The following is a 22,736-nucleotide window of genomic DNA, read 5'->3' as shown; positions in this document are numbered from 1 at the left end:
GCCCTGCACCTGGGAACCCTCAGGTACCATCACACTGCCTTAGTTAACACCAGCCCTGCACCTGGTTCCCCTCAGGTACCATCACACTGCCTTAGTTAACACCAGCCCTGCACCTGGTAACCCTCAGGTACCATCACACTGCCTTAGTTAACACCAGCCCTGCACCTGGTTCCCTACAGGTACCATCACACTGCCTTAGTTAACACCAGCCCTGCACCTGGTAACCCTCAGGTACCATCACACTGCCTTAGTTAACACCAGCCCTGCACCTGGTTCCCTACAGGTACCATCACACTGCCTTAGTTAACACCAGCCCTGCACCTGGTAACCCTCAGGTACCATCACACTGCCTTAGTTAACACCAGCCCTGCACCTGGTTCCCCTACAGGTACCATCACACTGCCTTAGTTAACACCAGCCCTGCACCTGGGAACCCTCAGGTACCATCACACTGCCTTAGTTAACACCAGCCCTGCACCTGGTTCCCTACAGGTACCATCACACTGCCTTAGTTAACACCAGCCCTGCACCTGGTAACCTTCAGGTACCATCACACTGCCTTAGTTAACACCAGCCCTGCACCTGGTTCCCCTCAGGTACCATCACACTGCCTTAGTTAACACCAGCCCTGCACCTGGTAACCTTCAGGTACCATCACACTGCCTTAGTTAACACCAGCCCTGCACCTGGTTCCCTACAGGTACCATCACACTGCCTTAGTTAACACCAGCCCTGCACCTGGTAACCCTCAGGTACCATCACACTGCCTTAGTTAACACCAGCCCTGCACCTGGTTCCCCTCAGGTACCATCACACTGCCTTAGTTAACACCAGCCCTGCACCTGGTAACCCTCAGGTACCATCACACTGCCTTAGTTAACACCAGCCCTGCACCTGGTTCCCTACAGGTACCATCACACTGCCTTAGTTAACACCAGCCCTGCACCTGGTAACCCTCAGGTACCATCACACTGCCTTAGTTAACACCAGCCCTGCACCTGGTTCCCTACAGGTACCATCACACTGCCTTAGTTAACACCAGCCCTGCACCTGGTAACCCTCAGGTACCATCACACTGCCTTAGTTAACACCAGCCCTGCACCTGGTTCCCCTACAGGTACCATCACACTGCCTTAGTTAACACCAGCCCTGCACCTGGGAACCCTCAGGTACCATCACACTGCCTTAGTTAACACCAGCCCTGCACCTGGTTCCCTACAGGTACCATCACACTGCCTTAGTTAACACCAGCCCTGCACCTGGTAACCCTCAGGTACCATCACACTGCCTTAGTTAACACCAGCCCTGCACCTGGTAACCCTCAGGTACCATCACACTGCCTTAGTTTACACCAGCCCTGCACCTGGTAACCTTCAGGTACCATCACACTGCCTTAGTTAACACCAGCCCTGCACCTGGTTCCCTACAGGTACCATCACACTGCCTTAGTTAACACCAGCCCTGCACCTGGTAACCCTCAGGTACCATCACACTGCCTTAGTTAACACCAGCCCTGCACCTGGTAACCCTCAGGTACCATCACACTGCCTTAGTTTACACCAGCCCTGCACCTGGTTCCCCTCAGGTACCATCACACTGCCTTAGTTAACACCAGCCCTGCACCTGGTTCCCCTACAGGTACCATCACACTGCCTTAGTTAACACCAGCCCTGCACCTGGTAACCCTCAGGTACCATCACACTGCCTTAGTTAACACCAGCCCTGCACCTGGTAACCCTCAGGTACCATCACACTGCCTTAGTTAACACCAGCCCTGCACCTGGGAACCCTCAGGTACCATCACACTGCCTTAGTTAACACCAGCCCTGCACCTGGTTCCCCTCAGGTACCATCACACTGCCTTAGTTAACACCAGCCCTGCACCTGGTAACCCTCAGGTACCATCACACTGCCTTAGTTAACACCAGCCCTGCACCTGGTTCCCTACAGGTACCATCACACTGCCTTAGTTAACACCAGCCCTGCACCTGGTAACCCTCAGGTACCATCACACTGCCTTAGTTAACACCAGCCCTGCACCTGGTTCCCTACAGGTACCATCACACTGCCTTAGTTAACACCAGCCCTGCACCTGGTAACCCTCAGGTACCATCACACTGCCTTAGTTAACACCAGCCCTGCACCTGGTTCCCCTACAGGTACCATCACACTGCCTTAGTTAACACCAGCCCTGCACCTGGGAACCCTCAGGTACCATCACACTGCCTTAGTTAACACCAGCCCTGCACCTGGTTCCCTACAGGTACCATCACACTGCCTTAGTTAACACCAGCCCTGCACCTGGTAACCTTCAGGTACCATCACACTGCCTTAGTTAACACCAGCCCTGCACCTGGTTCCCCTCAGGTACCATCACACTGCCTTAGTTAACACCAGCCCTGCACCTGGTAACCTTCAGGTACCATCACACTGCCTTAGTTAACACCAGCCCTGCACCTGGTTCCCCTCAGTTACCATCACACTGCCTTAGTTAACACCAGCCCTGCACCTGGTTCCCCTACAGGTACCATCACACTGCCTTAGTTAACACCAGCCCTGCACCTGGGAACCCTACAGGTACCATCACACTGCCTTAGTTAACACCAGCCCTGCACCTGGTAACCCTACAGGTACCATCACACTGCCTTAGTTAACACCAGCCCTGCACCTGGTAACCCTACAGGTACCATCACACTGCCTTCGTTAACACAAGCCCTCCCTCTCTCCCCCATTTCTCCCTCCTCTTCCCCACCCCATCTCCTCCTTATTACCCCCATCCCTCTCTTTCTCTCTCCCCCTCCCCCTCTTTTTCTTCCCCCCTTCTATTCCCCCCCTCTCTCTCCCCCATGTAGCAAATAGCCATTACCCGTGAAGGCGACCTGCTGACCAAAGAGCGTCTCTGCTGTGGCCTGTCCATGTTCGAGGTCATCCTCACACGCGTCCGCGGTTTCCTGGACGACCCCATCTGGCGCGGCCCGTTGCCCAGCAACGGCGTGATGCACGTGGACGAGTGTGTGGAGTTCCACCGGCTGTGGAGCGCCATGCAGTTTGTTTACTGCATCCCTGTCGGAGCGCACGAGTTCACCGTGGAGTGAGTAGTGACACAGCGTCGGTCTAGAAGGATCTCTGAGGGGGGTTTACACTGCTCTGTATAGAGGGGGGTGATCTCCACTGCTCTGTATAGAGGGGAGTGATCTCCACTGCTCTGTATAGAGGGGAGTGATCTCCACTGCTCTGTATAGAGGGGGGTGATCTCCACTGCTCTGTATAGAGGGGGGTGATCTCCACTGCTCTGTATAGAGGGGAGTGATCTCTGAGGGTTTACACTGCTCTGTATAGAGGGGGGTGATCTCCACTGCTCTGTATAGAGGGGGTGATCTCCACTGCTCTGTATAGAGGGGGGTGATCTCCACTGCTCTGTATAGAGGGGAGTGATCTCCACTGCTCTGTATATAGGGGAGTGATCTCCACTGCTCTGTATAGAGGGGGGTGATCTCCACTGCTCTGTATAGAGGGGGGTGATCTCCACTGCTCTGTATAGAGGGGAGTGATCTCTGAGGGTTTACACTGCTCTGTATAGAGGGGGGTGATCTCCACTGCTCTGTATAGAGGGGGGGTGATCTCCACTGCTCTGTATAGAGGGGGGTGATCTCCACTGCTCTGTATAGAGGGGAGTGATCTCCACTGCTCTGTATAGAGGGGAGTGATCTCCACTGCTCTGTATAGAGGGGAGTGATCTCCACTGCTCTGTATAGAGGGGGTGATCTCCACTGCTCTGTATAGAGGGGGGTGATCTCCACTGCTCTGTATATAGGGGAGTGATCTCCACTGCTCTGTATAGAGGGGGGTGATCTCCACTGCTCTGTATAGAGGGGGGTGATCTCCACTGCTCTGTATAGAGGGGAGTGATCTCCACTGCTCTGTATAGAGGGGGGTGATCTCCACTGCTCTGTATAGAGGGGAGTGATCTCCATTGCTCTGTATAGAGGGGAGTGATCTCTGAGGGTTTACACTGCTCTGTATAGAGGGGAGTGATCTCCACTGTTCTGTATAGAGGGGAGTGATCTCCACTGCTCTGTATAGAGGGGAGTGATCTCCACTGCTCTGTATAGAGGGGGGTGATCTCCACTGCTCTGTATAGAGGGGGGTGATCTCCACTGCTCTGTATAGAGGGGGGTGATCTCCACTGCTCTGTATAGAGGGGGGTGATCTCCACTGCTCTGTATAGAGGGGGGGTGATCTCCACTGCTCTGTATAGAGGGGGGGTGATCTCCACTGCTCTGTATAGAGGGGGGTGATCTCCACTGCTCTGTATAGAGGGGGGTGATCTCCACTGCTCTGTATAGAGGGGGGTGATCTCCACTGCTCTGTATAGAGGGGGGTGATCTCCACTGCTCTGTATAGAGGGGGGGTGATCTCCACTGCTCTGTATAGAGGGGGGTGATCTCCACTGCTCTGTATAGAGGGGGGTGATCTCCACTGCTCTGTATAGAGGGGAGGGATCTCCACTGCTCTGTATAGAGGGGAGGGATCTCCACTGCTCTCTATAGAGGGGAGGGATCTCCACTGCTCTGTATAGAGGGGAGGGATCTCCACTGCTCTGTATAGAGGGGAGTGATCTCCACTGCTCTGTATAGAGGGGAGGGATCTCCACTGCTCTGTATAGAGGGGAGGGATCTCCACTGCTCTGTATAGAGGGGAGGGATCTCCACTGCTCTGTATAGAGGGGAGGGATCTCCACTGCTCTGTATAGAGGGGAGGGATCTCCACTGCTCTGTATAGAGGGGAGTGATCTCCACTGCTCTGTATAGAGGGGAGTGATCTCCACTGCTCTGTATAGAGGGTGTAGGGTTTGAGCAGAGCCTGAAGGTAGGGAGTGATGGGTCCTCTTGCTGCTCCGTAGGTAAGCACGATGGTGTTGTAGTGGATGTGAGTTTCGACTGGAAGCCAGTGGAGTGTCTGGAGGAGTAACATGGGAAGGTTGAACACCAGGCGGGCTGCAGTGTTCTGGATAAGTTGCAGGGGTTTAATTACATTTTAGTCATTTAGCAGACGCTCTTATCCAGAGCGACTTACAAATTGGTGCATTCACCTTATGATATCATGACACAAGCTGGGAGCCCCGCCAACAGCGAGTTGCTGTAGTCCAGACGGGAGAGGACAAATGCCTGGATTAGGATTTGCGCTGCTTCCTGTGTGAGGGAAGGTCGTACTCCATGGATGATGTAGAGCATGAACCTGCAGGTGCGAGTCACTGCTTTGATGTTTGTAGAGAACGACATGGTGTTGTCCAGGGTCATGCTAGGTTCTTTGCACTCTGGGAGGACAACACTGTGGAGTTGTTAACTGTGATGGAAAGGTCTTTGAGCGGGCAGGCCTTCCCCGGGGGAGGAAGAGCAGCTCTGTTTTGTTGAGCTTCAGGTGGTGGGCCGACATCCAAGCTGAGACAGTGATAGGAGAGAACATGTGAGGATATGACGGAGCTGAGTGACTTGGTCTATAGAGAGAAGAGGAGAGGTCCATCCTCATAGCAGTGAAAGGAGAGACCATGAGAGGATATGACGGAGCTGAGTGACTTGGTGTATAGAGCGAAGAGGAGAGGGCCTAGAACCGAGCCCTGGGGGACACCAGTAGTGAGACTACGTGGTGCAGAAACAGATCCTCTCCATGTCACCTGGTAGGAGCGGCCTGCCAAGTAGGATGCAATCCAATAGTGTGTAGAGTCTGAGACGCCCAGCCCTGAGAGGAGGATCTGATAGAGTCTGAGACACCCAGCCCTGAGAGGAGGATCTGATAGAGCCTGAGACAGCCCTGAAAGGAGGATCTGATAGAGCCTGAGACACCCAGCCCTGAGAGGAGGATCTGATAGAGCCTGAGACACCCAGCCCTGAGAGGAGGATCTGATAGAGTCTGAGACGCCCAGCCCTGAGAGGAGGATCTGATAGAGCCTGAGACGCCCAGCCCTGAGAGGAGGATCTGATAGAGCCTGAGACACCCAGCCCTGAGAGGAGGATCTGATAGAGCCTGAGACGCCCAGCCCTGAGAAGGTGGAGAGGAGGATCTGATAGAGCCTGAGACGCCCAGCCCTGAAAGGAGGATCTGATAGAGCCTGAGACGCCCAGCCCTGAGAGGAGGATCTGATAGAGTCTGAGACACCCAGCCCTGAGAGGAGGATCTGATAGAGCCTGAGACGCCCAGCCCTGAGAGGAGGATCTGATAGAGCCTGAGACGCCCAGCCCTGAGAGGGTGGAGAGGAGGATCTGATGGGTCATGGTGTTGAAGGCAGCAGATGAGGATGAGAGCAGAGGAGAGCGTCAGCTTTGTGGAGAGCCTCCGTGACACAGAGAAGAGCAGTCTCAGTTGAGTGACTCGTCTTGGAGCCTGATTGGTTAGGGGCCCAGAAGATGGTTCTGAGAGAGTTGATCAGAGACAGAACGCTCAAGTGTTTTGGAAAGAAAATTAAGAAGGATACTGATGTCGTTTTTTGACATCAGATGAGTCAAGTGTTGGTTTCTTTAGGGGGGGAGCAACTCGGGCCATTTTGAAGTCAGTGGGGAGGCAGCCAGTGGTCAGGGACGAGTTAATGAGGGATGTGAGGAATGGGAGAAGGTCTCCAGAGATGGTCTGGAGAAGGGAGGAGGGGATGGGGTCGAGCGGTAAGGTTGTAGGGCGGTCAGACCTCACAAGTAGCAGGAGGTCATCTGGAGAGAGAGAGAGGGGAGAAAGAGGGCAAGACGTAGGGTAGTTCTGGAGAGAGAGGGGAGAAAGAGGTCCAGGAGTAGGGTAGTTCTGGAGAGAGAGGGGAAAGAGGTCAAGGCGTAGGGTAGTTTTGGAGAGAGAGAGGGGAAAGAGGTCAAGGCGTAGGGTAGTTCTGGAGAGAGAGGGGAGAAAGAGGTCCAGGAGTAGGGTAGTTCTGGAGAGAGAGGGGAGAAAGAGGTCCAGGAGTAGGGTAGTTCTGGAGAGAGAGGGGAGAAAGAGGTCCAGGAGTAGGGTAGTTCTGGAGAGAGAGAGGGGAAAGAGGTCAAGGCGTAGTTCTGAGTGAATGAGACCAGTGGACTCAATAGGCTGAAAAACACCCCCAAAGCATAATGTTTCCACCTCCATGTTTGAAAGTGGGGATGGTGTTCTTGGGGTCATAGGCAGCATTCCTCCTCCTCCAAACACGGCGAGTTGAGTTGATGCCAAAGAGCTCCATGTTCGCCTCATCTGACCACAACACTCACCCAGTTGTCCTCTGAATCATTCAGATGTTCATTGGCAAACTTCAGACGGGCATGTATATGTGCTTTCTTGAGCAGGTGGACCTGGCGGGCGCTGCAGGATTTCAGTCCTTCACGGCGTAGTGTGTTACCAATTGTTTTCTTGGTGACTATGGTCCCAGCTGCCTTGAGATCATTGACAAGATCCTCCCGTGTAGTTCTGGGCTGATTCCTCACCGTTCTCATGATCATTGCAACTCCACGAGGTGAGATCTTGCATGGAGCCCCAGGCCGAGGGAGATTGACAGTTCTTTTGTGTTTCTTCCATTTGCGAATAATCGCACCATCTGTTGTCACCTTCTCACCAAGCTGCTTGGCGATGGTCTTGTAGCCCATTCCAGCCTTGTGTAGGTCTACAATCTTGTCCCTGACATCCTTGGAGAGCTCTTTGGTCTTGGCCATGGTGGAGAGTTTGGAATCTGATTGATTGATTGCTTCTGTGGACAGGTGTCTTTTATACAGGTAACAAACTGAGATTAGGAGAACTCCCTTTAAGAGTGTGCTCCTAATCTCAGCTCGTTACCTGTATAAAAGACACCTGGGAGCCAGAAATCTTTCTGATTGAGAGGGGGTCAAATACTTATTCCCTCATTAAAATGCAAATCAATTTATAACATTTTTGACATGCGTTTTTCTGGGGTTTTTTTCAAATAAACCTACCATTAAAATGATAGACTGATCATTTCTTTGTCAGTGGGCAAACGTACAAAATCAGCAGGGGATCAAATACTTTTTTCCCTCACTGTAACCTGTGTTGTATTTTCTAGGCAGTGTTTCGGGGACGGTCTCCACTGGGCTGGGTATATAACCTGTGTTGTATTTTCCAGGCAGTGTTCCAGGCACGGTCTCCACTGGGCTGGGTATATAACCTGTGTTGTATTTTCCAGGCAGTGTTTCGGGGACGGTCTCCACTGGGCTGGGTATATAACCTGTGTTGTATTTTCCAGGCAGTGTTTCGGGGACGGTCTCCACTGGGCTGGGTATATAACCTGTGTTGTATTTTCCAGGCAGTGTTTCGGGGACGGTCTCCACTGGGCTGGGTATATAACCTGTGTATTTTCCAGGCAGTGTTTCGGGGACGGTCTCCACTGGGCTGGGTATATAACCTGTGTATTTTCCAGGCAGTGTTTCGGGGACGGTCTCCACTGGGCTGGGTATATAACCTGTGTATTTTCCAGGCAGTGTTTCGGGGACGGTCTCCACTGGGCTGGGTATATAACCTGTGTATTTTCCAGACAGTGTTTCGGGGACGGTCTCCACTGGGCTGGGTATATAACCTGTGTATTTTCCAGGCAGTGTTTCGGGGACGGTCTCCACTGGGCTGGGTATATAACCTGTGTATTTTCCAGGCAGTGTTTCGGTGACGGTCTCCACTGGGCTGGGTATATAACCTGTGTTGTATTTTCCAGGCAGTGTTTCGGTGACGGTCTCCACTGGGCTGGGTATATAACCTGTGTTGTATTTTCCAGGCAGTGTTTCGGGGACGGTCTCCACTGGGCTGGGTATATAACCTGTGTTGTATTTTCCAGACAGTGTTTCGGGGACGGTCTCCACTGGGCTGGGTATATAACCTGTGTTGTATTTTCCAGACAGTGTTTCGGGGACGGTCTCCACTGGGCTGGGTATATAACCTGTGTATTTTCCAGGCAGTGTTTCGGGGACGGTCTCCACTGGGCTGGGTATATAACCTGTGTATTTTCCAGACAGTGTTTCGGGGACGGTCTCCACTGGGCTGGGTATATAACCTGTGTTGTATTTTCCAGGCAGTGTTTCGGGGACGGTCTCCACTGGGCTGGATGTATGATCATCTCCCTACTGGGTCAACAGAGACGCTTCGACATCCTGGACTTCAGCTATCACCTGCTGAAGGTGCAGAAACACGATGGAAAAGATGAGATGATCAAGAGTGTGGTGAGTGGATGGGGTCAGGGGTCAGCAACACTAGAACCTTCAGACCCCAAACATCTGGGTTGTTTGTATTCATTAGCAGAAACAGTAGTTCTTAGTGAATACAACCATAGATGTCGTGTTTAGGGTAATCTCCGCCGCACTGTCTTCTAGACCCGGTCAAAACAATGATTTATATTATCATTAGTCTGAATAACGTCTCTTTCCTCAGCCTCTTAAAAAGATGGTGGACAGAATCCACAAGTTCCAGGTTCTCAACGATGAGATCTACGCTATTCTGAACAAGTACCTGAAGTCAGGCGATGGGGAAAATATTCCCGTGGAGCACGTCCGCTGTTTCCAGCCTCCTATCCACCAATCCCTGGCCAGCAACTGAGATTGGCCGTCCAATAGCACGGATCAGCAATACATTTCCTATAGCACCATTCATTTATGTTTAAACTCAACTCTTTTATATAACTGCACTACATAGGGTGCCTTTTTGGACACACTTATCAAATATTCCTCCACCTTTTTAAAGCAGCAGTGGTCCATGAGACGAAGAGAGGTCCAACTTTCCTTACATACTGTTGGTCAGGATGATTATTGTGCCTTAAGTAATCAATTGCTATGTTCGTAGTTTGTGTGCTAACCTGTGTTTCATACACTATAGACCAGGGAATGACTCAATAGATTTATTTAAAGGGCTTTTGGGGGGGGGGAATATCTTTGTTGAACAGTAGCCTGTATTCAATGAAGGGGAATTGGAAAGAGTAGAGTATATTTGGTGTTAAAACATTTTCATGCTAAAAACCAAGTTTCTTAATGATAAAGCATTTATTCACTTTTGCCATTTTGTGTTGGAATTATTTTAATCATTTTTTTTTTTTTCATTCAATAAATATGTAACAAATATCTGCTTGTTCTTGAGGGCATTTATGTAAAAGATACAACAAAAAAAGTTGGTGATTTTCCGATAACTCCTCAGGTATCACGTTCTAAACGTTCTAAACTCTGTGCATGTTTAAATACAGAATAGGAGAATATTGCCAGCTTCAGAGGAAGACCTTCTTCTCCATGTAGTCACACATCCAGAGATGTTTTCTCCATGTAGTCACACATCCAGAGGGATTTAGATGAACCCCTGTCTTCTCCATGTAGTCAGACATCCAGAGGGATTTAGATGAACCCCTGTCTTCTCCATGTAGTCAGACATCCAGAGGGATTTAGATGAACCCCTGTCTTCTCCATGTAGTCAGACATCCAGAGGGATTTAGATGAACCCCTGTCTTCTCCATGTAGTCAGACATCCAGAGGGATTTAGATGAACCCCTGTCTTCTCCATGTAGTCAGACATCCAGAGGGATTTAGATGAACCCCTGTCTTCTCCATGTAGTCAGACATCCAGAGGGATTTAGATGAACCCCTGTCTTCTCCATGTAGTCAGACATCCAGAGCTGTCTTCTCCATGTAGTCAGACATCCAGAGCTGTTTTCTCCATGTAGTCAGACATCCAGAGCTGTTTTCTCCATGTAGTCAGACATCCAGAGCTGTCTTCTCCATGTAGTCAGACATCCAGAGGGAATGAGACGAACCCCTGTCTTCTCCATGTAGTCAGACATCCAGAGGGAATGAGACAAACCCCTATTATTCAGAGAACAGAAGGCAAATCTAATCCAAGTACAATCAGTTGGTCCATCCAAGTCAAGAGTTGATTGTTTTAATATGTTAAAACTAAACATAAACATCCACACCAGTGTAGTCCTCGGCAAAACCCCAAATAGCATCCTCTATATAGTGCACTAGTTTTGACCAGAGTATTGCACTATAAAGGGAAAAGGCTGCCATTTGGGATGTAATCCTAGTCAGTCAGTGAGGGGGGGGGGGGTGGTCTGCAGGCCCAGAACCAGACAGATAGTTCCTCTTATCTGTCTGGTCCTGGGCCTGCAGACCCCTGTCAGTAGGATGGGGGGGTCTGCAGGACCAGGCAGATAGTTCCTCTTATCTGTCTGGTCCTGGGCCTGCAGGCCCCCCTGTCAGTAGGATGGGGGGGGGGTCTGCAGGCCCAGGACCAGACAGATAGTTCCTCTAAGAGGCTGTCAGTAGGATGGGGGGGGGGTCTGCAGGCCCAGGACCAGGCAGATAGCCTCTTAGAGGAACTATCAGTAGGATGTGGGGGGTCTGCAGGCCCAGGACCAGGCAGGTAGTTCCTCTAAGAGGCTGTCGTGGCACCATTCCTCCTGGACAGGTTGTCAAACGGCAGGCCCACCTCCCTCTCCTCCAGGTCCATCTCCGTGGAGTCGTTGTGCAGCAGTTCGTAGCCGCCGTGTGTAGCCACTCCGTTAGCTGCCGGCCCGGGCCTCTCGTCCTTCCTGATGGACACAGCCAGCGTGGACAGGCTCACACTAAGGTCCTTAAAGGCATGGAGCAGAAAGATACCAACTATAATGGTCAGGAATCCACTCAGAGTCCCGATAACGTCAGCGGCGGCCATGTGCTCCCACTCCTTGAAGAGGATGGCCGAGCAGGAGAGGACCGAGGTGGTGAAGAACACGTAGTAGATAGGCGTGACCAGGGAGGTGTTGAAGATATCCAGAGCTTTGTTCAGGTAGTTGATCTGAGTGGAGACGCAGGCCACCAGCCCGAGCAGTAACACCCAGGCTAAAGGGTTCCCCACCACGGGCCTCCCAGCTATGGCTTCTTTGATGGCGATGCCCAACCCTTTCACACACGACACAGACAGAGCTCCTATCACAGAGCAGATGGTAATATACACCATGATGTTGGTCTGGCCGTGCCGAGGGCCAACCACCAGGATGAAGATGAGCGCTACGATGATGACGAAGGTGGCAAACACCAGGAAACCTGAGAGAGAGAGGATGGCTTAGTTCACAGGAAGTTAAACAGAAGAATAAAGTGGCTGAAGTTAGTCAACAAAGCGCATTAGAGGAGAGTATAATAATAATAATAATAATAATAATAATAAAGTCCCAGCCTCAAACCACCTCCTCCAAAGAGCTTTAAGAGGACTTTGAGGAAGCGGGTTTTTCAGAACACAGTATCTCATGTAGTTGGAGGGGAGGGGAGGGTCTGTCCGGTACCGACCTGGGTCCACCAGTTTCCGAGCCATGTGGTCCAGGCTGTTGATCTCTTCCTCCTGAGGGGCGTGGATCACCATGGTAGTAGAACCCAAGATACTGAGCAGACATCCCAGCTTCCCGTGCAGGTTCAGACGCTCTGTCAGGAAGTACGACGACAGCACCGCACTGCCGAAAAAAACCCCATAGAAAACACACAGTTAACCTAAAATACAGAACCGCAACATAGTTGTAAACAATGTTCCCTCAATTTTCAGCACTGGGCAAATTTTAGGTCTGCTGAGCGCAAAGTTGTTCTGTGCAACTTCCAGTGTGAGTTTTACTGTGAACACTGAGGCTGTACCCGCTTTAAGTTACAGTTTTACTGTGAACACTGAGGCTGTACCTGCTTTAAGTTACAGTTTTACTGTGAACACTGAGGCTGTACCTGCTTTAAGTTACAGTTTTACTGTGAACACTGAGGCTGTACCCGCTTTAAGTTAGTTTTAAACAGTGCTATTTGATCATAATGTTGGCCTACCAGAGTAGTCTGCCATCAGAAACAATGGGGGGGAAATGCATCCCATAATATTTTAACATGGAAATAGCAGTTCTATCATTCAGACTACAGTAGCAGCCAATGGGTGGTGTTCAATGTAGGGCTACATTCCATGAGACTTTTGAAAACAACATGCAGGGTTTGACATTAACCTGTTTATCCACTTGTCCTTCAGACAAGGAAGTGACTGAATGTTTGATGCAAGAAACTGCTTCATTATTTCATAACATTATTACAGAGAATCAGACAAATCATGCTACCCTCTGCCTATTGGCTACTTAGCTTATTCAAGCCCGTCTCAAAATACAACACTGCCCCTTTAAGACAACAACAAAAAGCTCTTTACCTGACTGGCTTTTCAAAGATGGCTAGAAATGTGCTCTTGTGGAAGCAACCACTTTGCTGACTACAAATGATCCATAACTGAGCTAATAACTCACTAACTAGCAACGGATATGAACAAACGTACACACATGGCTACATGTAGCTCTCACTTTGATCTCAAAACAAGCACATCTACTCATGACCACTCATGCTGTAAACACAGTCCAGTTCACAATGAATGGCACAGAGCCATATACGGCAATGGTCCAATTGCAGATCTGATTGGTTATACGGGCTGAGTCAGGCGTGCCAATGCTGTAGAATCCTACTCCGATGAGTTCTGCCTATAAGAAAATCTCTTGCATAGTTCGTTTGGTTTCGGTTTGTTGCATTAAAAAAAAGTGGCTAATATTGCGCTGATTTAAAATCACAATTGCCACAGTAAAAAGGGAAACGTTGAATCTTGTTCTTCACTCTGTGGGCTGATACAGTATTTCTATTGCGAGGCAGTCTCAGGGAACACAATTATAACCTAAAATACAGCACCGCAATTATAACATAAAATACAGCACCACAATTCTAACCTAAAATACAGCACAACACAATTATAACCTAAAAATACAGTACAACACAATTATAACCTAAAATACAGCACAACACAATTATAACCTAAAATACAGCACAACACAATTATAACCTAAAATACAGCACCGCAATTATAACCTAAAATACAGTACAACACAATTATAACCTAAAATACAGTACAACACAATTATAACCTAAAATACAGCACCAACACTGCACTGAGATGAAGCGTTACATCAAACTCACAGCACCACACTGAACAAAAATAAACACAACAGGTGGTCTCATGTTTCATCAGCTGAAATAAAAGATCCCAGAAATGTTCCATACACATAAAAAAAAAACGTATTTCTCTAAAATGTTGTGCTCAGATTAGTTTCTCTCTCTGTTAGTGAGCATTTCTCCTTTGCCAAGATAATCCATCCACCTGACAGGTGTTGCATATCAAGAAGCTGATTAAACGGCATGATCATTACACAGGTGCAACTTGTGCTGGGGATAATAAAAAGGCCACTTTAAAATGTGCAGTTTAGTCACATGACACAATGCCACAGATGTCTCAAGTTTTGAGGGAGTGTGCAATTGGCATGCTGACTGCAGGAATGTCCACCAGAGCTGTTGCCAAAGAATTTAATGTTAATTTCTCTACCATAAGCCGTCTCCAACGCAGTTTTAGAGAATTTGGCAGTACGTCCAACAACCGCAGACTAATTTCTGCACAAACTGTCAGAAACCGTCTCAGGGAAGCTCATCTGCGTGCTCGTTCATCTTCACCAGGGTCTTGACCTGACTGCAGTTCGGCGTCGTAACCGACTTCAGTGGGCCAAATGTTCACCGTCGATGGCCACTGTCACGTTGGAGAAGTGTGCTCTTCACAATGAATCCCGGTTTCAGCTGTACCGGGCAGATAACAGACCGTGTGGGCGAGCGGTTTGCTGATGTCAACGTTGTGAACAGAGTGCCCCATGGTGGCGGTGGGGTTATGGTATGTACAGGCATAAACTACGGACAACAAACATTTTGCATTTTATCGATGGCAATTTGAATGCACAGAGATCCTGAGGCCCATTGTCGTACCATTCATCCGCCACCATCACCTCATGTTTCAGACTGATAATACACGGCCCCATATCGCAAGGATCTGTACACAATTCCTTGGACTGCATACTCACCAGACATGTCACCCATTGAGCATGTTTGGGATGCTCTGGACGTGTACGACAGCGTGTTCCAGTTCCCGCCAATATCCAGAAACTTCACACAGCCATTGAAGAGGAGGTGGGACAACATTCCACAGGCCACAATCAACAGCCTGATCAACTCTATGTGAAGGAGATGTGTCGCGCTGCATGAGGTAAATGGTGGTCACACCAGATACTGACTGGTTCTCCACACCCCTACCTTTTATAAAGGTATCTGTGACCAACAGATGCATATCTGTATTCCCAGTCATGTGAAATCCATAGATTAGGACCTAATGAATTTATTTAAATTGACTGATTTCCTGTAACTCAGTAAAATGTTTGAAATTGTTGCATGTTGTGTTCACATCTTCGTTCAGTGTTTAACAGTTCACACAAACAGCTCAATCACGGACAGAAGTAGAATACAAACATTGTCACACCTCTACAGGACAGCATGGCAACACACACACACACACACACACACACACACACACACACACACACACACACACACACACACACACACACACACACACACACGGCTCAGTCCTTCACACACCATGTTGAACCAGTGGGCCTCCAGAGGAGTGACCTACCTAACCAGCACACTGAGGGCCTCCAGAGGAGTGACCTACCTGACCAGCACACTGTGGGCCTCCAGAGGAGTGACCTACCTGACCAGCACACTGAGGGCCTCCAGAGGAGTGACCTTCCCAGACCAGCACACTGAGGGCCTCCAGAGGAGTGACCTACCTGACCAGCACACTGAGGGCCTCCAGAGGAGTGACCTACCTGACCAGCACACTGAGGGCCTCCAGAGGAGTGACCTACCTAACCAGCACACTGAGGGCCTCCAGAGGAGTGACCTACCTGACCAGCACACTGAGGGCCTCCAGAGGAGTGACCTACCTGACCAGCACACTGAGGGCCTCCAGAGGAGTGACCTACCTGACCAGCACACTGAGGGCCTCCAGAGGAGTGACCTACCTGACCAGCACACTGAGGGCCTCCAGAGGAGTGACCTACCTGACCAGCACACTGAGGGCCTCCAGAGGAGTGACCTACCTAACCAGCACGCTGAGGGCCCCCAGAGGGGTGACGAGAGTAGCAGGAGCAAAGGCATACGCTGCAAAGTTAGCCCCTTCTCCAGCCGCCACTGTGAAAACACACAGAACAGGAACACAGATGTTTATTTTAGCAGGTAAGTTAACTGAGAACAGAACGACCTGAACAATAGCTACAGGGGGGGGGAGAGGAGGGATATAGAAACTGAGGTGAACTGAATCACATATGAAGAGGAACATTTTTATCCATAGTCACTTACTTGATAATAATCCGGCCCACCAGAGACATTCTTTAAGATACGCGTGTCCACCTTGTCCTAGACGAGGACAAAAACAAAGTTCAGCCGTTAGCAACATTTCACTTCACAAGCTTTAATTAGTTACGCAAACATTCTAATGTGTGTTCAATAAAATGTCCTGCAGTCACCCCATATAATCACCCCATATAATCAGCTCTAGGGCTGCAGTCACCCCATATACTCAGCTCTAGGGCTACAGTCACCCCATATATTCAACTCTAGGGCTGCAGTCACCCCATATAATCAACTCTCGGGCTGCAGTCACCCCATATAATCAACTCTCGGGCTGCAGTCACCCCATATAATCAACTCTCGGGCTGCAGTCACCCCATATAATCAACTCTCGGGCTGCAGTCACCCCATATAATCAACTCTCGGGCTGCAGTCACCCCATATAATCAACTCTAGGGCTGCAGTCAACCCATATAGTCACAGAGGCGGTTCAGCTCTAGGGCTGCAGTCACCCCATATAATCACCGAGGCGGTTCAACTCTAGGGCTGCAGTCACCCCATATAATCACCGAGGCGGTTCAACTCTAGGGCTGCAGTCACCCCATATAAATCACCGAGGAGGTTCAGCTCTAGGGCTGCAGTCACCCCATATAGTCACCGAGTCGGTTCAACTCTAGGGCTGCAGTCACCCCATATAATCACCAAGGCGGTTCAACTCTAGGGCTGCAGTCACCCCATATAATCACCGAGGAGGTTCAGCTCTAGGGCTGCAGTCACCCCATATAATCACCTCTAGGGCTGCAGTCACCCCATATAATCACCGAGGCGGTTCAACTCTAGGGCTGCAGTCACCCCATATAATCACCGAGGCGGTTCAGCTCTAGGGCCGCAGTCACCCCATATAATCACGAGGCGGTTCAGCTCTAGGGCCGCAGTCACCCCATATAATCACAGAGGAGGTTCAGCTCTAGGGCCGCAGTCACCCCATATAATCACCGAGGAGGTTCAGCTCTAGGGCTGCAGTCACCCCATATAATCACCGAGGAGGTTCAGCTCTAGGGCTGCAGGTACCCCATATAATCACCGAGGAGGTTCAGCGCTAGGGCTGCAGTCACCCCATATAATCAACTCTAGGGCTGCAGTCCCCCCATATAATCACCGAGGCGGTTCAGCTCTAGGGCGTTATGGTAACAACCAGCGTTACACGTTCTGATGTCACATACTGTTGGTTTAGCAACAGTAAACTTTGACCCTGTATGACACAAGCTGCACGTGTCCTTTCTGCTTGTTCCTGGGTTGTGTCCCAAATGACAGAGCACTACCCCCCCCTATAGGCCCTGGTCAACAGTAGAGCACTACCCCCCCTATGGGCCCTGGTCAACAGTAGAGCACTACCCCCCTATGGGCCCTGGTCAACAGTAGAGCACTACCCCCCCTATGGGCCCTGGTCAACAGTAGAGCACTACCCCCCCCTATGGGCCCTGGTCAACAGTAGAGCACTACCCCCCCTATGGGCCCTGGTCAACAGTAGAGCACTACCCCCCTATAGGCCCTGGTCAACAGTAGAGCACTACCCCCCCTATAGGCCCTGGTCAACAGTAGAGCACTACCCCCCCTATAGGCCCTGGTCAACAGTAGAGCACTACCCCCTCTATGGGCCCTGGTCAACAGTAGAGCACTATCCCCTCTATGAGCCCTGGTCAACAGTAGAGCACTACCCCCCCTATGGGCTCTGGTCAACAGTAGAGCACTACCCCTATGGGCCCTGGTCAACAGTAGAGCACTACCCCTATGGGCCCTGGTCAACAGTAGAGCACTACCCCTGTAGGCCCTGGTCAACAGTAGAGCACTACCCCTGTAGGCCCTGGTCAACAGTAGAGCACTACCCCCTATAGGCCCTGGTCAACAGTAGAGCACTACCCCCCCTATGGGCCCTGGTCAACAGTAGAGCACTACCCCCCCTATGGGCCCTGGTCAACAGTAGAGCACTACCCCCCTATGGGCCCTGGTCAACAGTAGAGCACTACCCCCCTATGGGCCCTGGTCAACAGTAGAGCACTACCCCCCTATGGGCCCTGGTCAACAGTAGAGCACTACCCCCCTATGGGCCCTGGTCAACAGTAGAGCACTACCCCCCCTATGGGCCCTGGTCAACAGTAGAGCACTACCCCCCTATGGGCCCTGGTCAACAGTAGAGCACTACCCCCTATGGGCCCTGGTCAACAGTAGAGCACTACCCCCCCTATGGGCCCTGGTCAACAGTAGAGCACTACCCCCCTATGGGCCCTGGTCAACAGTAGAGCACTACCCCCCTATGGGCCCTGGTCAACAGTAGAGAACTACCCCCTATGGGCCCTGGTCAACAGTAGAGCACTACCCCCCTATGGGCCCTGGTCAACAGTAGAGCACTACCCCCCCTATGGGCCCTGGTCAACAGTAGAGCACTACCCCTCTATGGGCCCTGGTCAACAGTAGAGCACTACCCCCTATGGGCCCTGGTCAACAGTAGAGCACTACCCCCCTATGGGCCCTGGTCAACAGTAGAGCACTACCCCCCCTATGGGCCCTGGTCAACAGTAGAGCACTACCCCCTCTATGGGCCCTGGTCAACAGTAGAGCACTACCCCCTATGGGCCCTGGTCAACAGTAGAGCACTACCCCCCCTATGGGCCCTGGTCAACAGTAGAGCACTACCCCCCTATGGGCCCTGGTCAACAGTAGAGCACTACCCCCCCTATGGGCCCTGGTCAACAGTAGAGCACTACCCCCCCTATGGGCCCTGGTCAACAGTAGAGCACTACCCCCCTATGGGCCCTGGTCAACAGTAGAGCACTACCCCCTATGGGCCCTGGTCAACAGTAGAGCACTACCCCCCTATGGGCCCTGGTCAACAGTAGAGCACTACCCCCCTATGGGCCCTGGTCAACAGTAGAGCACTACACCCCCTATGGGCCCTGGTCAACAGTAGAGCACTACACCCCCTATGGGCCCTGGTCAACAGTAGAGCACTACCCCTATGGGCCCTGGTCAACAGTAGAGCACTACCCCCCCCCATGGGCCCTGGTCAACAGTAGAGCACTACCCCTATGGGCCCTGGTCAACAGTAGAGCACTACCCCCCCTATGGGCCCTGGTCAACAGTAGAGCACTACCCCCCCCTATGGGCCCTGGTCAACAGTAGAGCAGCAGAGAGACTACTAGTTAATGATTGCTGTGTGTAATAAAAGCTGAAGGGTGACAAACTAATCAAGTGTTCAACCCCGCCGCACCCTTCTGCATCGTAGCACCAGTCAGTTTCTACCACATTCTAAGCTGAACTCGCAAGACAAGTTGTCAAACAATCCCAGTTACACACCCACACCTGGCAGATCGGTAAGATATTCATGAGACACCCTCTCTGAGGGTTCATGGCCAGCCATTATCCCACCCCTCTGTGAGGGCTCACGGCCAGCCATTATCCCACCCCTCTGTGAGGGCTCACGGCCAGCCATTATCCCACCCCTCTGTGAGGGCTCACGGCCAGCCATTATCCCACCCCTCTGTGAGGGCTCACGGCCAGCCATTATCCCACCCCTCTGTGAGGGCTCACGGCCAGCCATTATCCCACCCCTCTGTGAGGGCTCACGGCCAGCCATTATCCCACCCCTCTGTGAGGGCTCACGGCCAGCCATTATCCCACCCCTCTGTGAGGGTTCACGGCCAGCCATTATCCCACCCCTCAGAGGGCTCACGGCCAGCCATTATCCCACCCCTCAGAGGGCTCACGGCCAGCCATTATCCCACCCCTCAGAGGGCTCACGGCCAGCCATTATCCCACCCCTCAGAGGGCTCACGGCCAGCCATTATCCCACCCCTCAGAGGGCTCACGGCCAGCCATTATCCCACCCCTCAGAGGGCTCATGGCCAGCCATTATCCCACCCCTCAGAGGGCTCATGGCCAGCCATTATCCCACCCCTCAGAGGGCTCATGGCCAGCCATTATCCCACCCCTCTGAGGGCTCATGGCCAGCCATTATCCCACCCCTCTGTGAGGGCTCATGACCAGCCATTATCCCACCCCTCTGAGGGCTCATAGCCAGCCATTATCAATGGCAACCCTGGAGCAATTAGGGTTAAGCCCAGATTTTTTTCGCCGGCTCAGGGATTCGAACTAGCAACCTTTCGGTTACTGTCCAAATTCTCTAACAGTTAGGCTACCTGCCACCCATCGATGCGTACAGCACATATAAACAAGATGACCTGCTCTCTTGATCTCTTTCTCAAAATGTACAAATTCAACCAAACGATACAGTGTACTTTACATGTTAGTCATTTAGTAGACACTCTTATCCAGAGCAGCAGTTGGTGACTGAACATAAAACATGACCTTACCTGCCCTACACTGTCCCTTCCTGGCCAGTCGGAGAAGTCCTTTCTTCTTGAGGATGAAGCTTCCGCCTATAAAGATGCTGGAGCTGATGGCTAGTCCCAGGCCGATGTAGAAATCATACTTCCCTCTGTCCTGGCCCATGGTGACGCTGGATGTGTTGTTCGTACCGTTTGTTACATTGACCACAACACACAGGAGTTGCTGATCAGCCAAACAGGTGTCACCAACCAGTGGCACCACTCTACCTTTAGTAAGAAAGCAAAAACGACACACAAAAAATAAACAAATATTCAACTCAAAACATCATGTACCTAGGAAATGATGTACTTACTACGACCTGTGTGATATGTGGCCTCGCCTAGCTTTAAGACGAATGCATTAAATTGCTCGGGATAAAAATCGTCAGCTAAATTACAAATGTTTATTGAAATCAATAAAATGTATCTAAAGTTTACAATTGTTAGTAATTGAAATAGTAGAATCTGATTTCTCCCAGTAAGGCTAACTTACCATTTCGACAAGTTACATCACAGAGCGAACAACCCTGATCCAACATACTTGGTTCCGTAATAGAAATGACACATTGAATATCTGAATGTCAGGTAGACCAAATCCAGTCTCTACCACTTCCGCAACCTGCTACTCATGTCAATTCAATCAGTCAAGAATTTTACTCAGTGACTAAGATTGCAGTAATGCAAGAGCCATAAAACTTCAGGCCAAAAGGCAATGTTTCATTCAAACCTGCACCATGAAAACAATAACGTGATCTGATTTGTGAGGCGCTTCAGGAGATTTTTGTGTTCATATGATAACTAGCTATATTGTAGCTAGCTAACGTTCACTGGCAATGGTTATTGCTAACGTAACGTTAGTCTGCTAGCTAATTAGCCAACTAACTAGCTAAATTACTACCTTCAATTTCCTAGCATAGCTATCCGTTTACTAACTAGCATAGTTATCAGTTTACTAACTAGCATAGCTATCAGTTTACTAACTAGCATAGCTATCAGTTTACTAACTAGCATAGCTATCAGTTTACTAACTAGCATAGCTATCAGTTTGAGATTAAACGCAAACATTCTTGTTGTCCACCTCAGAGTCGGATCAAAACTAGCTAGCGTGTTAGCATAAGGGCTAATGTGCCCTAAATCAATCGGTTTGTAATGGTACCAGCTAGCTAGCTAGCTAGCTATGTGAAAACCTGCTGCCAAATAACTCAACTAGCAAGCTGGCATGCTAAACATGAATATCATCTGTATGTTTCCATGCGAAATACCTGGTAAAAGATGCCTGGTTTCCCCAGGAAAACAGTGGTAGTTAGCTAGCTATGTGATAAATAGCAAGTTATAGCCATGTAGCTCTGTCATTTTGTTAGGACCGAAGTTGAAGGCAAGGTTGACGCGGTCCGCCCACACATGGACGGCTCTTCACGCATGCGGAGAAATAGGGCCTAAGAAGTATTCTCGAGATTGATATTTTAGTGAACACTAATTTAAAAAAGGGCCCTATTTCATTGCCACATTCTAAATGGACTGTTACATCTCGAAAATGTTTTCAAGCATTTTTAACTCAGCCGAGCCCGCATACAGCTTAGTGAAATGTCCTTGTCAGTTGTATCATATCATACTGTATCATATCATACTGTATTCATACTCTATCATATCATACTGTATCATACTCTATCATATCATACTGTATCATACTCTATCATATCATACTGTATCATATCATACTGTATCATACTCTATCATATCATACTGTATCATACTCTCTCATCATATCATACTGCATCATATCATACTGCATCATACTGTATCATATCATACTGCATCGTATCATACTGTATCATAGTCTATCATATCATACTGCATCATATCATACTACATCATACTGTATCATATCATACTGCATCATATCATACTGCATCATATCATACTGTATCATATCATACTGTATGATAGTCTATCATATCATACTGTATCATATTGTATCATATCATACTGTATCAATCATACTGTATCATATCATACTGTATCATACTGTATCATACTGTATCATATCATACTGTATCATACTCTATCATATTGTATCATATCATACTGTATCATACTCTATCATATCATACTGTATCATATTTAGATTTACATTTTAGTCATTTAGCAGACGCTCTTATCC

General features: G+C 49.8%; 2 protein-coding genes across 4 annotated transcripts in view; one reads left to right on the top strand and one right to left on the bottom strand.

Annotated features, from left to right (window-relative positions):
- The window catches only part of cyfip1 (cytoplasmic FMR1 interacting protein 1), a 96,535-nt gene extending 86,474 nt beyond the window's left edge, over window positions 1-10,061 (top strand). The window contains exons 29-31 of the mRNA XM_045697505.1: window positions 2,853-3,091; window positions 9,023-9,170; window positions 9,379-10,061. Coding sequence (XP_045553461.1) covers window positions 2,853-3,091; window positions 9,023-9,170; window positions 9,379-9,543 — 552 coding nt within the window. The 3' untranslated portion in view covers window positions 9,544-10,061. The remainder of the gene's footprint in view (window positions 1-2,852; window positions 3,092-9,022; window positions 9,171-9,378) is intronic.
- Window positions 10,000-21,991, bottom strand: nipa2 (NIPA magnesium transporter 2). Of its 3 annotated transcripts, XM_045697506.1 has the most exons (7): window positions 21,069-21,313; window positions 20,561-20,803; window positions 16,200-16,256; window positions 15,941-16,031; window positions 12,252-12,412; window positions 11,416-12,011; window positions 10,000-10,790 (listed from the first exon to the last, which is right to left on the bottom strand). In XM_045697506.1, exons 1-7 carry the CDS (start codon window positions 21,112-21,114, stop codon window positions 10,761-10,763), a joined length of 1,224 nt encoding a protein of 407 aa, XP_045553462.1. In that variant the 5' UTR covers window positions 21,115-21,313; the 3' UTR covers window positions 10,000-10,760. The 3 variants fall into 3 exon arrangements, with proteins under 3 accessions (XP_045553462.1, XP_014005358.1, XP_014005357.1); XM_014149883.2 differs by lacking the exons at window positions 10,000-10,790; window positions 21,069-21,313 and adding an exon at window positions 21,838-21,991 and having other exon boundaries at window positions 11,258-12,011; XM_014149882.2 differs by lacking the exon at window positions 10,000-10,790 and having other exon boundaries at window positions 11,258-12,011.
- Window positions 21,992-22,736: the final 745 nt, after the last annotated feature.

Source organism: Salmo salar, chromosome ssa16, assembly GCF_905237065.1.
Source record: "Salmo salar chromosome ssa16, Ssal_v3.1, whole genome shotgun sequence".
NCBI lineage: Eukaryota > Metazoa > Chordata > Actinopteri > Salmoniformes > Salmonidae > Salmo > Salmo salar.
This window is presented reverse-complemented; position numbering and strand designations above follow the sequence as displayed.

Excerpts from the sequence above, each read along its gene's own strand:
- nipa2 (XM_014149882.2), bottom strand. The coding sequence starts at position 21,114 with ATGTTGGATCAGGGTTGTTCGCTCTGTGATGTAACTTGTCGAAATG. Across the intron at positions 20,804-21,068 it reads TGATGTAACTTGTCGAAATG|GTAGAGTGGTGCCACTGGTT; the intron begins GTAAGTTAGCCT and ends TTCTTACTAAAG. Across the intron at positions 16,257-20,560 it reads GAAGGGACAGTGTAGGGCAG|GACAAGGTGGACACGCGTAT; the intron begins GTAAGGTCATGT and ends GTCCTCGTCTAG.